This window comes from Jaculus jaculus, chromosome 19, assembly GCF_020740685.1.
Source record: "Jaculus jaculus isolate mJacJac1 chromosome 19, mJacJac1.mat.Y.cur, whole genome shotgun sequence".
Classification (NCBI taxonomy): Eukaryota; Metazoa; Chordata; class Mammalia; order Rodentia; family Dipodidae; genus Jaculus; species Jaculus jaculus.
In genome coordinates this window covers 38,614,675-38,628,984 of record NC_059120.1, presented here as the reverse complement: position 1 = coordinate 38,628,984, position 14,310 = coordinate 38,614,675, and the positions used below count along the sequence as shown (strand labels likewise).

Genomic DNA, 14,310 nt, shown 5'->3' with positions numbered 1-14,310 from the left:
ATCCCCTCCCCTTCTCAGTAGTCTGTCTTTTATTTTGATGTTATGATCTTTTCCTCCTGTTATGATGGTCTTGTCTTGTGTAGGTAGTGTCAGGCACTGTGAGGTTATGGATATCTAGGCCATTTTGTGTCTGGAGGAGCACATTGTAAGGAGTCTTGCCCTTCCTTTGGCTCTTACATTCTTTCCGCTGCCTCTTCTGCAATGGATCCTGAGCCTTGGAAGGTGTGATAGTGATATTTCAGTGCTGAGCACTCCTCTAACACTTCTTCTCAGCACCATGCCAAGGTCACTTCCATCTGCAAAGAGAAGCTTCTCTAACCAAAAGTGAGAATAGCATTAATATATAGGTATGAACATTAAGAGAAGTGCTCAGTGGGCAGTTTGGTGAGCATAGTATATACATTTAGCCAGACACCAGCAGACATTACACCCTTAGGGCTCATGACTACCCTTGTTGTAGGTTTTCAGTATCAGGGATAGCTCAGTATCAGGGATAGCGGGCCTCCAGTCAAATTAGAGAGTGTTTGGTCTTCCCCATAACAGATGTGCCACTGTTGTACCCGTTGGATCATTTGGCCTGGCTGGCCAAATATAAGGCTTGCAATGTCCACTGTTGAGTATCTTCACTGGTGATTTCTCTCTCTCCCATTGAACTGCATGCAGCGTGGCTTTTTTTTTTTTTTTTTTTAAAGCTTTCTGTCAGCTGATCTATATGGAGGAAGTTCTGTTCCTAATGTTTTTGTTTTTTTTTTGTTTTTCGAGGTAGGGTGTCACTCTAGCCCAGGCTGGCCTGGAATTCATTATGGAGTCTCAGGGTGGCATTGAACTCATGGCAATCCTCCTACCTCTGCCTCCCGAATGCTGGGATTAAAGGCGTGCGCCACCACGCCCGGCTGTTCCTAATTTTGAATGCCAGGCGTTAATTCAGGTCTGTTCTACCACTTGGGAGATGTAGGAAGAGTTTTTTCGTGTAAAATTCTTACTCAATTTCCTGAGGAGTTTCTCTTTCCTCAACTGCTAACACTAAATATCTGTTCCTTTCTATTTGGAGAGAAAAGTAGGTATACTAAGTTCTTCATCTACCATTTAAGTTAAGTGGAAAAATATAATATGTTTAATTTTCCCTTGGAAGGTAAATATGTCTACAGATTTAGAGGGAACAGACATGTTGGCAGAGAAGGCGGATCGAAGAGAGTACATTGATCTGTTGAAGAAAATGCTAACAATTGATGCAGATAAGAGAGTCACTCCTCTGAAAACTCTTAATCACCAGTTTGTGACAATGACTCACCTTTTGGATTTTCCGCATAGTAATCAGTGAGTATGATACACTCTGTAGCTTTTTGTATGCTGTGGTCTTGATTGAGTTGCCATTTTATAAATAAGACTCTTCAGTTTGCAGTCACTTTGGTGCCTATATATCTGTATCACTGGTGGTTTCTGTCTGATAAAGTATCAAGAGATTTAAATTTTGATGTATGTTTTCCCTCCTATGATTATAAAAACTCTTGATTTTTGGAAAAAATCCTCTGTTCATCTTGAGTTATTTGCTGTTTAAATGTCAACATCCATTCAAAAGCCAACATCCATATGGAACATCTTTAATGTCTTTTTCAGTGTTAAGTCTTGCTTCCAGAACATGGAAATCTGCAAGCGGAGGGTTCACATGTATGACACCGTGAGTCAAATCAAGAGTCCCTTCACCACACATGTGGCTCCAAATACAAGCACAAATCTGACCATGAGCTTTAGCAACCAGCTCAATACAGTGCACAATCAGGTATCAGTAAATGATTTTGGAAATTCAAGTGTAAGTTGGCTAGAAACCAGTAAGAATGCAGACTGAAATGACGAAACCAGTGTTTGCTTTGGCCCTCTTTTTGCTTCTTGAGACTTATCTGCTTGGCAAAAGAGATAAAGACCAGATAGACTGACATCCTTATGCCACATGCTGACAGAATTTAAATTCAAAGGTCTGTTTCATGCCCTCATGAGTCTTAGCATAAAGATGGGTCTAACTGTTGAATTTCTTGCTCTTCTTAGTTATACTAAGTTTAACCAGATAACCCCTCCCCCCCCTTTTTTTTTCCTATTAGGACTTTATTTTATTTAAGGGTACTTCAAATACTTATATGTATGTGGGAATGGGGATTCTAGGTGGGTGTGCACACCTGTGGAAATCAAAGGACAACCTTAAGCACAATCTACTTTTTTTTTTCTTTCTTTTTTTGGTTTTTCAAGGTAAGGTTTCACTCTAGCTCAGGCTGACCTGGAATTTACTATGTATTCTCAGGGTGGCCTGGAACTATAGTGATCCTCTACCTCTGCCTTCTGAGTGCTGGGATTAAAGGTGTGTGCCATCATGCCTGGCTACCATCTACTTTCTTTTGTTTAAAGATTTGTGTTTATGTATTTATTTATTAGAGATGGGGGGGGGAGAGAATGGGCATGCCAGGGCCTCTAGCCACTGCAGATGAACTCCAGACACATGCGTTAGCATGTGCATCTGACTTACATGGGACCTGGAGTATTGAACCTGGGTCCTTAGGCTTTGTAGGCATGTGTTTAACTGTTAAGCCATCTCTCCAGCCCCCATCTCCTTTTTCTGATACAAGGCCTCTCATTTGCCTGAAAGTCATCATGTAGGCTAGGCTGGCTTGTCAAAGAACCTCAGGGATTTGCCTGCCTACACCTTCCTACCTGGCATGTTCTCATAGGTTCTGGGTGGAAGTCACAGCCTCTTGCATGGTAAACCAAACCCCGTATGGACTGAACTATCTCCGCAGCCCTTGAATAATCACCATGAAGGCTAGTTTTGCATTTGTTAGCTAACTAGTGATATTTACCTTTAAGTTTGTTCCTAAAGATATAAGCTTCACAGTTCAGACTACTTTTTAAGTAGAAGAGCTTATGAGGGTTTTTGGAGTTTCCCACAGAGCAATTTATGTACAGAAATGGTTGAGGTTTGTGTAGTGATAACCAGTATAGGACCAGAGGACAACCACCAGTTTCTCTTTTTTTTTTTTTTTTTTTTTTGCTTACTCAACTTTATATATATCTTAACTTTAGAGATTGGGGAATTTTTCTTTTTCTTTCCTTTTTTTCTTTTGATATTGAGGTTGGAGCCTTGGGCTTGCTAAGCCAATACTCTGTCATTGAGCTAAATCCCAGTCCAGGAAAAGTTCTTTAGTAGCAAAGTTATTTCAAAACCAATTACCATTACATTATAAAACCTTGTTTTAAATTTCTCTTGTGGCTGGGGCTATAGCTCACTTGGTAGAATACTTGTCTAGCATGTACAAAGCCCTGGGTTTGATCCCCAGTCCTTTATCAACCAGGAGTGGAGGTACACCCTTATAATCGCAGCACTTGGAGACAGAGGCAGAAGTTTCAGGAGTTCGAGATCATGCCAGGCATGGTAGCTCACTCTTGTAATCCCACAACAGCGCTTAGGAGGCTCAAGTAGACAGATTGCTGTGAGTTGGAGGCCAGCCTGGGTTTTAGGAGACTTAGCTCTCATCTTACGTATTTCATCAGTATATAAACACTGTCCTTTTGTTTACAGGCCAGTGTTCTTGCTTCCAGTTCTACTGCAGCCGCTGCTACTCTTTCTCTGGCTAATTCGGATGTCTCACTGCTAAACTACCAGTCAGCTTTGTACCCATCATCTGCTGCGCCAGTTCCTGGAGTGGCCCAGCAGAGTGTCTCCTTGCAACCTGGAACCACCCAGATTTGCACCCAAACAGATCCATTCCAACAAACGTTTATAGTGTGTCCACCTGCTTTCCAAAGTAAGTGAGGAATGTTTCATTCGATTTGCCCGTTGTAGGCAGATTTGACAAGTTAGACATTGTCTCTCATGATGAAGGTCATTGAAATTGGAGGATATCGCAAATGGAATTTTCCCTTTTAACATTAGTTATATCTCTGACATAGTAGAGGAGCTAGCTCAGTTTAGGTTTTCTTAGCTGAATTGCCTGATATTTTTTTTTTGCCTATTGAGGCTTTCTGTCAATGTTGCATATCTTATATATGTATATATGTAGAATATATATGTCTTTAAAATTGTTGTAAGAAAAAATGTTACAAAATTATGCCCCAAGTCAGATTATTTTAAGCCAGGCATGGTGGTGCATGCCTTTAATCCCAGTTAGACCCTATCTTGAACCCTCTTCCCCCCAAAAAAGGTTATATTAGTTGGGCATGATAGTGCACCCCTTTAATCCCAGAATTTAGGAAGCAGAGGTAGGAGGATCTCTGGAGTTTGAGGCCATTCTGAGACTACACAGTGAATTCCAGGTCAGCCTAACTCAAAACAACAAAAAGATTATTTTATTCTAGGATGTAAACATCATATTTAAGAATGTAGAAACTTTCCCAGCATTCAGGAGGCAGGGGTAGGAGGATTGCCGTGAGTTTGAGGCCAGCCTGAGGCTACATAGTGAATTCCAGGTCAGCCTGGGCCAGAGTAAGACCTTACCTCAAAAAATAAATAAATAAATAAATAAAATAAAATAAAATAAAATAAAGAATGTAGAAACTTCTTAAATTCATTCAGCAGTAAAGATCACTGTTTGTTGAACTGACAAGTTGTATAAGCTGAGTTGCTTGTGTGAGTAAGGCAGTAAAAATATCTGCTTTAGCTTGTAAATCATAGTTACAAACTCCAGTCAGATAGCAGAAGAAAGAGGCTGACTACGTGCATTGCAGTAAGATTTAACTTTCATATTCATCGGCTTCATTTTCTCATTGTAATCCAATCTGCCCAGTTCGTTTTTTTCTGAAATATGGGAAATGTGCTGTTTGATTTGGTAAGCCACCTGGAAGATTAAATGATTTATGGATATTTTCTAACAGCACACTTGTCTTTCCCATTATAAAATCAATGTCTGGTCACAGTGGTGACTTCTGGCTGTTACCCTAATACTGGAGAGGCAGAGGCAGGAGGATTTGAGGCCAGTCAAGGCTACATAGTTAGCTGTCTCCAAATTTGCAAACAAACAAGTAACTAAAAATTTAAAAAGGGAAATAATCCAGAAGAGAAATACTATAGTTTTTCTTTTATCCAGATCCTAGACTTAAAAATTATATTTGTGTGTTTGTAGGTCATGCAGCTAGAAAGGGGATCATGACAAGGGAGGGAGAGATCTTAAGGTAGTGGGGAATAGGGTAATGGAATACATGTCAAAGGGGTGAGAAAGGGAACCAGTTGGAGGAGGGAGGTGAGGAAGGGAATGAATGAGAATAAAATATAACAAGGAATAAAGTATGACATATATATATATATATATATATATATATATATATATATATATATGAAGATGCCACAGTGCATCCCACTACTTTGTATGCTAACCTAAAAAATAATTTTATAAAGAAGGAGAAAATCAGTATCAATGTGGGGGAAAAGTGGCATTCAGGCTTCTTGTTACACTTTTATATAGAAGGAAGCATTTTTGTTGTTTTTACTTCAGTTACGTATTGATTATGACTGTTTGTTTGTTTGGTTTCTGACAGAGTCGGAGGAAGCAGAAGGAAATGAGGGGCTGGGGGAGACTGAGAGATTACCGGGAGGACAGGAGAGCGATAGCGGAGGAAAGCAGGGAGAGACCGCAGGGCAAGCGGAGGAGCAGAGTCAAAACCTGTAAATGCAAACTTAGCCAATTACTTTCTACATAAAGTGCTTCATAATAGTGAATTCTATACTCGGGTTGCTGCATATTAAATGGTTCCTTTCTACTGAATTTGATAAATTAGCCATCCCTTCTCTTACCTTTTCCAAAGTGAGTCATTGCAACTATTTTCAGATGTGGGCTCGTGAAGCTTTGTGTTGCCTCTTGGATGATACTTACATAAAACAAAAGAATTTTGGGCTCCTTTAATAAAACTAACTGTAAATTGAAGAGGTAGAGGGGGAAAGTAGAATAATCTCATGGTATAAGTAGATAGGTATAACTATGGAAATAATATTCCTGTCTAGGAAGTCTAGGTAAGCTGAGGGGCTAGTAATGAAAATTTTAAAACTGTTGAATGGCTTGAAATTAAGGTAGTGATGAGGCTACCTGAAATATGTTACTATATATGCCAGATAATGTCCTAAGTCCTTTTACATATATTCATTTATCCTTATAAACAACTCTAAGAGGTGGGCAATATTGTTATCCCTAATTTATAAATGATGTGCCCAAGATATTATAATTATTTGTGGCAGAAAAATGATTTGAAACTAGGCAGTAGGGCTTATTACATGTAGTTTGAAATATTATTGCTTACTGCCTTTCAGTATTTAAATTCAGATAGTTGTAACGAGTTGGTGGTTGACTTCCTGTCCTTGCCATGTGCCCACTTTCACTTCTTTTACAAAATGTCTGTACTTAGAGGAGTATCCAGTTAGGCAGTTTTACTCTTTTTTCGATACTTCCATATAGCTCTCTATACTTAAAGTTAAATGAAGATGACAAAAACAAGAACAGAACTCTAATCCTCTTAGTTCAGGATTCAGGGTCTGCCATCTCAAATGACTGCCTTTATTAAAAATTAAGTTTTTTGCCGGGCGTGGTGGTGCACGCCTTTAATCCCAACACTCGGGAGGCAGAGGTAGGAGGATCGCCATGAGTTCAAGGCCACCCTGAGACTACAGAGTTAATTCCAGGTCAGCCTGGACCAGAGTGAGACCCTACCTCGAAAAACCAAAAAAAAAAAAAGAAATTAAGTTTTTTTTTTCTTTTTTAAACACTTATTTATTTGAGAGAGGGAGAGGAAGGGAGGGAAGGAGGGAGGAAGGAAGAGAGAATGGGCACACCAGGGCCTCTAGCCATTGCAAACAAAATCCAGACACGTGTGCCACTATGTGCATCTTGCTTACATGAGTTCTGGGGAGAACTTGGTTCTTCAGGCTTCACAGGCAAGCACCTTAACTGCTAAGCCATCTTTCCAGCCCACAACTGCCTTTTGTCATTGTTTCAACTTCATAGTAGAAAGAGGCAGCCAGTTTTAACCTAGCTTCACTGCTGTGATTTAGCCTAAATAACTGTAGCACTCTAATATTTTAAAGTCATATTTTTAGGTCAGCACTATAAATTATTTTCCATAGTATTCCATTTGATTGAAATAGACTCACTTTTTTTTTTTTTTTAAACAAATAGCGCTTTTAAAAAAAGATATTCTGGGCTGGAGGAATGGCTCAGCAGTTAAGGCACTTGCCTAAGGACCCAGGTTCAGTTTTCCAGTACCCATGTAAAGCCAGATGCACAAGGTTGTGCATGCCTCTGGAGTTTGTTTGCAGTGGCTGGAGGCCCTGGTGTGCCCATTCTCATTCTGTCTCCCCCTCTCTCTTATAAATGTATCAAAATATTTTTTTAAAAGATATTCTTAGACTGTTAAATATGATTTTACTATTCCCTCTTCCTTTGTTCATTTTTAGAATATTTTTTCTTAATGAAAACTTGTTTCTAAACTACTCATAAATTACTAGTAGCAAATTAAGACTATCTGGCAGTATTATGGTTTATAAGTTATGCTCACTTGGCCCCTCTGTAGTAATATGAAGAGATAGTAAGCTAGGCATGGTGGTGTACACCTATAATTCTAGCACTTGGGAGATTGAGACAGGAGAATCTCAAGTTTGTGGCCCATTTTGGCTACATGTAAGACCTTATTTAGGAGAGCCCATGAGGTTAGGGAAGGAGCAAAGAAATAGAGTAATTGAGATTAGTATCTTAGAGAATCTTACTGACAAAATCTTCCAATTAAAATGCTTTTATCCTCACTTAAGAAAAGTTCAGGCATTAGTAGGTTAGAGGTATAGCCAAAATCTAAACGAATAGGCACACCAGGGCCTCTAGCCTCTGCAAACAAATTCTAGGTCTATGAGCTACCTTGTGCATCTTGTTTTACATGGGTACTGGGGAATTGAACCTGGGTCCGGAAGCTTTGTAGACAAGGATCTTAACCACTGAGCCATCTCTCCAGCCCTGAGCACCACTTTATTTAGTTAGAACATAATAATTAAAAATATAAGACATGGTCATTGCTTTAAAGGCAGCATTTTCCTAGCTGTTCTTTAGATACAAATGAGTTATATTAGGAGGCTGTCAGTAACAAGAGGAGATTTCTAAAGTAAGTAGAGAGTTTCTATAAGGCAGAAGTGTCTTTTTTCCAAATATTTTTACTCTAGGCATAATTTCTTCACTTTTTGATGGTTTAATAAAAAACATGACCAATTTGTGAACTAGGCTATACTTTTTTGAAGATTTAAAACATTCTAAACAGAAGGGTAACAGGTAACTTGAAGTTTAAATTACCAAGTTACATTCAGGTCTTACAGCTTTAAAAACACTTAAGTACCGCCTTAAAAAAGATAAAAATGTAACTTATTAAATGAAGTTTATGCTATTTGAATGTACCCATAATGGGAATGGGATAAGTATTGTGTTTTAAATTTTATAACTTTGGAAAAAAAAATCCTGCTTGCCTTTAATCCCAGCACTTGGGAGGCAGAAGTAGGAGGATCACTATGAGTTTGAGGCAAGTCTGAGACAACAGAGATTTAGGTCAGCTTGGGCTAGAGTGAGACCCTACCTTGGAAAAAAACAAAAACAAAACTAAAAAAAAATTACATTCTGTGTTAAATGTCTTTGCATTATTCTAACCTGGAAGGAACAAGGTCTCCCTTTTCTTAACTCCCAAGACTTCTATAAATGAAAGTCTTTTGTATTAAGCATCTAGAATTAAGACCTCAGTAGTGGGAAAACTAAAATTAAGCCCTTTCCCCTCCCCAACAAAGAGTACTCTGACTCAGCAAAACCACTAACTCTGATGTTGTTTTCAGCAACTGGGCTACAAGCAACAACAAAGCATTCTGGATTCCCTGTGAGGATGGATAATGCTGTGCCAATTGTGCCCCAGGCGCCAGCTGCACAGCCACTACAGATACAGTCAGGAGTGCTTACGCAGGTAAGAGCCCGGGCACTGTGCATACTCATTATTACTGAAGCACTGTGGATCCTCAGATATTTTTTTGTCTTGAAAATGGTATTGGCTTTGACTATAAGATCTTTCTTGGTCACGATTCAAAGGTCTTAACATGAAATACCTGTCACAGGACAGTCTACTCATCCTGTCACTGCAGTTCTTCCAGTGTCTTTCTTAGACGTGTAAATACCCAGGCATTGAGAAATGCTTAAGAAATAGTATGCATGTATCAGTTTTTATTCCTAAATAATGTTTCACTTTGCTCCCCTGGTATCTTTGGCTTAGTCTTTGAATTTTACCAATTTTGAGAGTCTAAATCACAACAGGATTTCCTCCTTAAATATTACATTCCCTCATTCCTTGTGTTTAGCTAGGCTGCAGAGAACTTTAATATGCATTTGCCAGATGATTGAGAAAATAAGGTCATAGAGAAAACCATGAAGTATTTATATAATGCCAAATATTATATTTTAAATTCTTTTATCTTTTTTTTTTTTTTTGCGGTAGGGTCTCATTCTGGCCCAGGCTTACCTGGAATTAACTATGTAGTCTCAGAGTGGCCTTGAACTCATGGTGATCCTCCTACCTCTGCCTCCGAGTGCTGGGATTAAAGGTGTGTGCCACCATGCCTGGCTTTTTTTTTTTTTTTAAATGAGAGAATGAATTGGCATGCCAGGGCTCCTAGCCACAGCAATCAAACTCCAACTCCAGATGCTGGCACCACCTTGTATGCATGCTTGACTTTGTGCATCTGCCTTATGTGACGTTTGGGGAGTCAAACCTGGGTCCTTGGGCTTTGCAGGCAAGCACCTTAACCCCTAAGCTATCTCTCCAGTCCCTACATAGAACATTTTGAAATTTCCTTTTTTTTTTCCCCCAAGGTAGAGTCTCACTCTAGCCCAGGTTGATCTGGAATTCACTACGTAGGCTCAGGGTGGCCTTGAACTCACAGCAATCCTCCTACATCTGCCTCCTTGAAATTTCTTAATAAATAACTTTGTTTTATACAACTGGTCCTTTGACTTTGGCACAAGAAAGATATGTAAAGTTTTTTTGTTTTTTTTTTTGGCCTCTTGTCATTGATATTTGACCTAGTAGGGTAAGCTGAAAGGGAAAAGTTGCATTTGGTGTATATGTTTTAGGTGTATGGAATTAGTTCACTGATGGTAATAACTTGGGGAGGGGGGATGAGACCCCTTCTGAATCCAGATAACCTGCTTCCGTGTTTATTTCACTCACCTGCCTAATCTACATTTCAGGGAAGCTGTACACCACTAATGGTAGCAACTCTCCACCCTCAAGTAGCCACCATCACACCGCAGTATGCGGTGCCCTTTACTCTGAGCTGCGCAGCCGGCCGGCCGGCGCTGGTTGAACAGACTGCGGCTGTACTGGTAATTCCCCTCACTTGACTGTGTTACTAACGAAGTTCTTTGGTTTTTTTTTTTTTTTCTTTTGTATTTTTCCTTTTTGTTTTTGTTCTGTTCTTCTGTTTTTCATAATAATTTTTTAGCATAGTCTTTGCAGAGGGCATGGAAGCATGTGCCATCTTGTGGCTGTGTTCTTGCTACATCTTTAATTGTCTCGTTGTTCTCCTTCCTAACATTTGCTGAAGCACTGCTTGATTCTGAGGTTCCATTGAACTCTGTAAGGAACCGGATCCCTTGATTCTTCTTTGCCAGCCTAGTGTGGTAAGAGCTCATGGGGTATGCAGCCTCAGAAGAGCTTCCACACGGTTTTCTGCTTCTTACCTTCTATCCCTGAGAATGAAGGAAATGGCCTTTAGTTTTGATCTGCTACAGGTATCCGGATGGCCCAAATTTGAACTCCTTGTCAAGTTAGCTTCCTTATTTTTTTTTCTTCCTCTTTATAGAATACGTAAAATGCATTTAATTTATTGCTTACCAGTTAACATTACTTTCCTTCTGTGAGCACATGAAGATTAGCTTTTTTTGGCATTCAGGATCAGTGGCAGCTTCCACCTTCCATCTAAAGATATTCCCTTTAGAATCTGCTTATGGATCATACTGTTGATTGAAATTAAAGGTGAACTCATTTTTAGGGGGGTTTGGAGAGATTATTTTACAAATAGGTTTTAATACAAAGATGGGAATATGGCTGACAAACTTGCAAATGTAATTTATTGATTTTTTTGAGGTAGTGTCTTGCTCTAGCCCAGGCTGACCTGGAATTTACTATATAATCTCAGGGTGGCCCCAAACTCATGGCAATCCTCCTACTTCTGCCTCCCAAGTGGGATTAAAGGTGTGCACCACCATGCCCGGCTATAAATACAGTATTTTTGTTATTAAAAGTCATGGGGGAAAATCATTGAGTGTAACTGCAATTATAGTTATATTGGGCTTAAAGACAAAAAACAAGCAGAACTTTGAAGTGTATTTCAGGATTTGTAACCTTCAGAGTGATTTTGGGGCATGTGTTTTGCTTTTATTTGGGTGAGCTAAAATTGCTTATTTTATATCTAACATTTCATCTAACATTTCAAAAGGCAAACTTTTGAAACCTAATTGATAGTATCAAAGTATCTTTTAATCTTTAAAAGTGGATTTAAATTTATTTCTCCAATGCTTGTAGATGAAAATACTTCCAGAAATATACTTGGCTGGAATTTGTGTATTTAGCTTAAAAGTCTTTGTCAGCTCCGGATTAACTTTCTCAAAAGCTTAAAACCCAAGTCCTAGTGAGTCGAATATGTTTACACCTTGGTTGAACCAAGCCTGTGGTTTTGCAATTGGGAATGCTGGCTGACACCTCCCCTTTGCTGTTTCTTAAGTTGCACTAGCCATTTGCTAAGTTTTGCATATTTTTGTTCTTCCTCTGTCATAACAGTTCGTCGCTTGGAACGCCAGATTTCTGCCTCACGTTGGAATGTTACTTCCTGCTTTGTATTAAACTACATGCTTTGTCTTGTGCAGGTGTTGGCTATGGAAAGCCGCATGGTGTGACTTACATACTTCTCTTATTTTCTGTTTGGCTTGTTTTGTTTTGTTTTAAATTCTGCGTGTGGTAGCAGACGTGTTTGCAGTTTCTCTGCTTTGAAGGCTTCTTGTTTGGAACCAGTATTTGTACCAAGTGGATCTGTTACTTGCAGAAATATTTTAAAAACAGTGTGTTGATGGCCTTGCAGTTTGAAATCATGAAACAGAACCATATGTACCCAAATAGGTAACTGTACTGTTTAATTCAAGTTTAAAAAGGAAACCCCCAAATCTCTTGCTGTTTTTTAAAGAAAATATTAGAGCTTCTCTAAGAAGTACATAAAGCTTATTTGTTGCTTAGTCTATTGCAAGTGCCATAGTTTCTTAAAAAACTTAAGTGATGCATTTTCTTGTGCTGACTGGTTTTTATATTGAAGTATGGTTCTACAAATGTTACACAAAACATGTGACTATTGAAAATAATATGGTGCTTTCTGTACCTAATTTAAAATATTTCGCTTAGTAACTTAATTTTTAATTCTATCATATGGCTACAAATGATGGTGCTAGCTTTCTTTTGCTGGCATAAGCTTGTTTGCCAAAGGATTTCACGTTTGGTCATCTGTGTCTGGCTCCATTTTCTAAGTATTATCCTTTTATAAAGGGACCATTCTGTTCTGTGTTCTATGTGTTGAATTGACCTGCTGTCTTGATCTACACTCAAATTATAGAATTTCCATTATTTTAATCCTAAGGGAATCCTCATAATTCCTTCTAAGGATGTATTTTACAAGTTTTTGCAAAAAAATGATACTCTGTTTAACCAGAGCTTACCTGACCGTTCAGGTTCCTTTTTCTGTATTATAGTAAAAACTCGTACCTGCAGGGACACTGGTGGTCAGTTAAGGAGATAGACAAGAGAAACCATGACACTGTCTTTCCCCTTTATAACATTTGTAGTCCTGTACCTTCTGACCTCTTAGTTAATCTCTGCAAGTTAACAATCTACAAGTAATTTTTCTTAAGATACAATTTTTTTCTTTCATCTGAAAAACTGAAGAAAAAGCCAAGAGTGAATAAAGTCTGGATCTTTTTGTGTGTGTTTCCTTATAGCAAGCATGGCCTGGAGGAACTCAACAAATTCTCCTGCCTTCAACTTGGCAACAGTTGCCTGGCGTAGCTCTCCACAACTCTGTCCAGCCTACAGCAGTGATTCCAGAGGCCATGGGGAGTGGCCAGCAACTGGCAGACTGGAGGCAAGCAACCTGTTTCTCTCTAGGACATTTGACAAGGCAGATGTTTTATTTTTTATTAATTAATTATTATTATTATTATTTTTTTTTTGGTTTTTCAAGGTAGGGTCTCACTCTAGCCCAGGCTGACCTGGAATTCACCATGGAGTCTCAGGGTGGCCTTGAACTCATGGCGATCCTCCTACCTCTGCCTCCCGAGTGCTGGGATTAAAGGCGTGTGCCACCACGCCTGGATAAGGCAGACCTTTTAGAGTAGGAGTGCATGATATAAAGAGACCAGGAAGAAAATAGAGGAACAATGTCTCTATTTGAGAGTCTTTTCTTTTTTAAAAAAATTATTTTTCTTTATGTATTTAAGAGAGGTTAGAAATAGGGAGAGAAAATGAGAATGGGCACTCCAGGGCCTCCAGCCACTGCAAATGACTCCAGATGTTTGTGTTCCCTTGTGCATCTGGCTTACGTGGGTCCTGGAAAGTGAACCTGGTCTTTGGACTTCGCAGGCGAGCACCTTAATCCATCTCTCCAGCCCTCCTTTATTTTCTTAATTGACTCATTAATCTAGGAGATGGAATCATAAGAAAACTTAGCATATGAGAAAGTAAGAGCTTATAAGGTCAGGAATTATTTACTTCATACTTTAAGACAGCTGTAAGTGATTAAGAAGGGACATAGTAAGATCCTAAAGCCTTATAATCCTGGTGTCTGACTTTAAAAATAAAATGTAGCTCTACTCTTCCCTTTACTAGCTTTTTGGTCCTGAGTTTCAGGTGTTTTGGGGACTTACTCTTCTCTCTTTCTTTCTGTTGGTACAGGAATGCCCATTCTCATGGCAGCCAGTACAGCACCATCATGCAGCAGCCATCCTTGCTGACTAGCCATGTGACTCTGGCCACTGCCCAGCCTTTGAATGTTGGTGTTGCCCATGTTGTCAGACAACAGCAATCCAGTTCCCTGCCTTCAAAGAAGAATAAGCAGTCTGCTCCAGCCTCTTCTAAGTAAGTGTGCGTTAGGCTGGTTGTGAAAGCTGTCAGCTTGAGACTGCACTGGTATGGACAGTTTTGGTGTGACGCAGCAAGTGCCTGCCAAGTTGAGCACTCCAACTTTTTCATATGGGCGTATATGGCAGGCATGTACTGGTTAGAGTC

At 39.3% G+C, this 14,310-nt stretch overlaps 1 protein-coding gene across 1 annotated transcript in view; it reads left to right on the top strand.

The window, feature by feature from the left end:
• The window catches only part of Hipk1 (homeodomain interacting protein kinase 1), a 63,419-nt gene that overhangs the window by 39,408 nt on the left and 9,701 nt on the right, over positions 1-14,310 (top strand). The window contains exons 6-12 of the mRNA XM_045137908.1: positions 1,133-1,317; positions 1,618-1,780; positions 3,566-3,791; positions 8,831-8,955; positions 10,233-10,367; positions 13,026-13,168; positions 13,978-14,160. Of these exons, the coding sequence (XP_044993843.1) occupies positions 1,133-1,317; positions 1,618-1,780; positions 3,566-3,791; positions 8,831-8,955; positions 10,233-10,367; positions 13,026-13,168; positions 13,978-14,160 (1,160 nt within the window). The remainder of the gene's footprint in view (positions 1-1,132; positions 1,318-1,617; positions 1,781-3,565; positions 3,792-8,830; positions 8,956-10,232; positions 10,368-13,025; positions 13,169-13,977; positions 14,161-14,310) is intronic.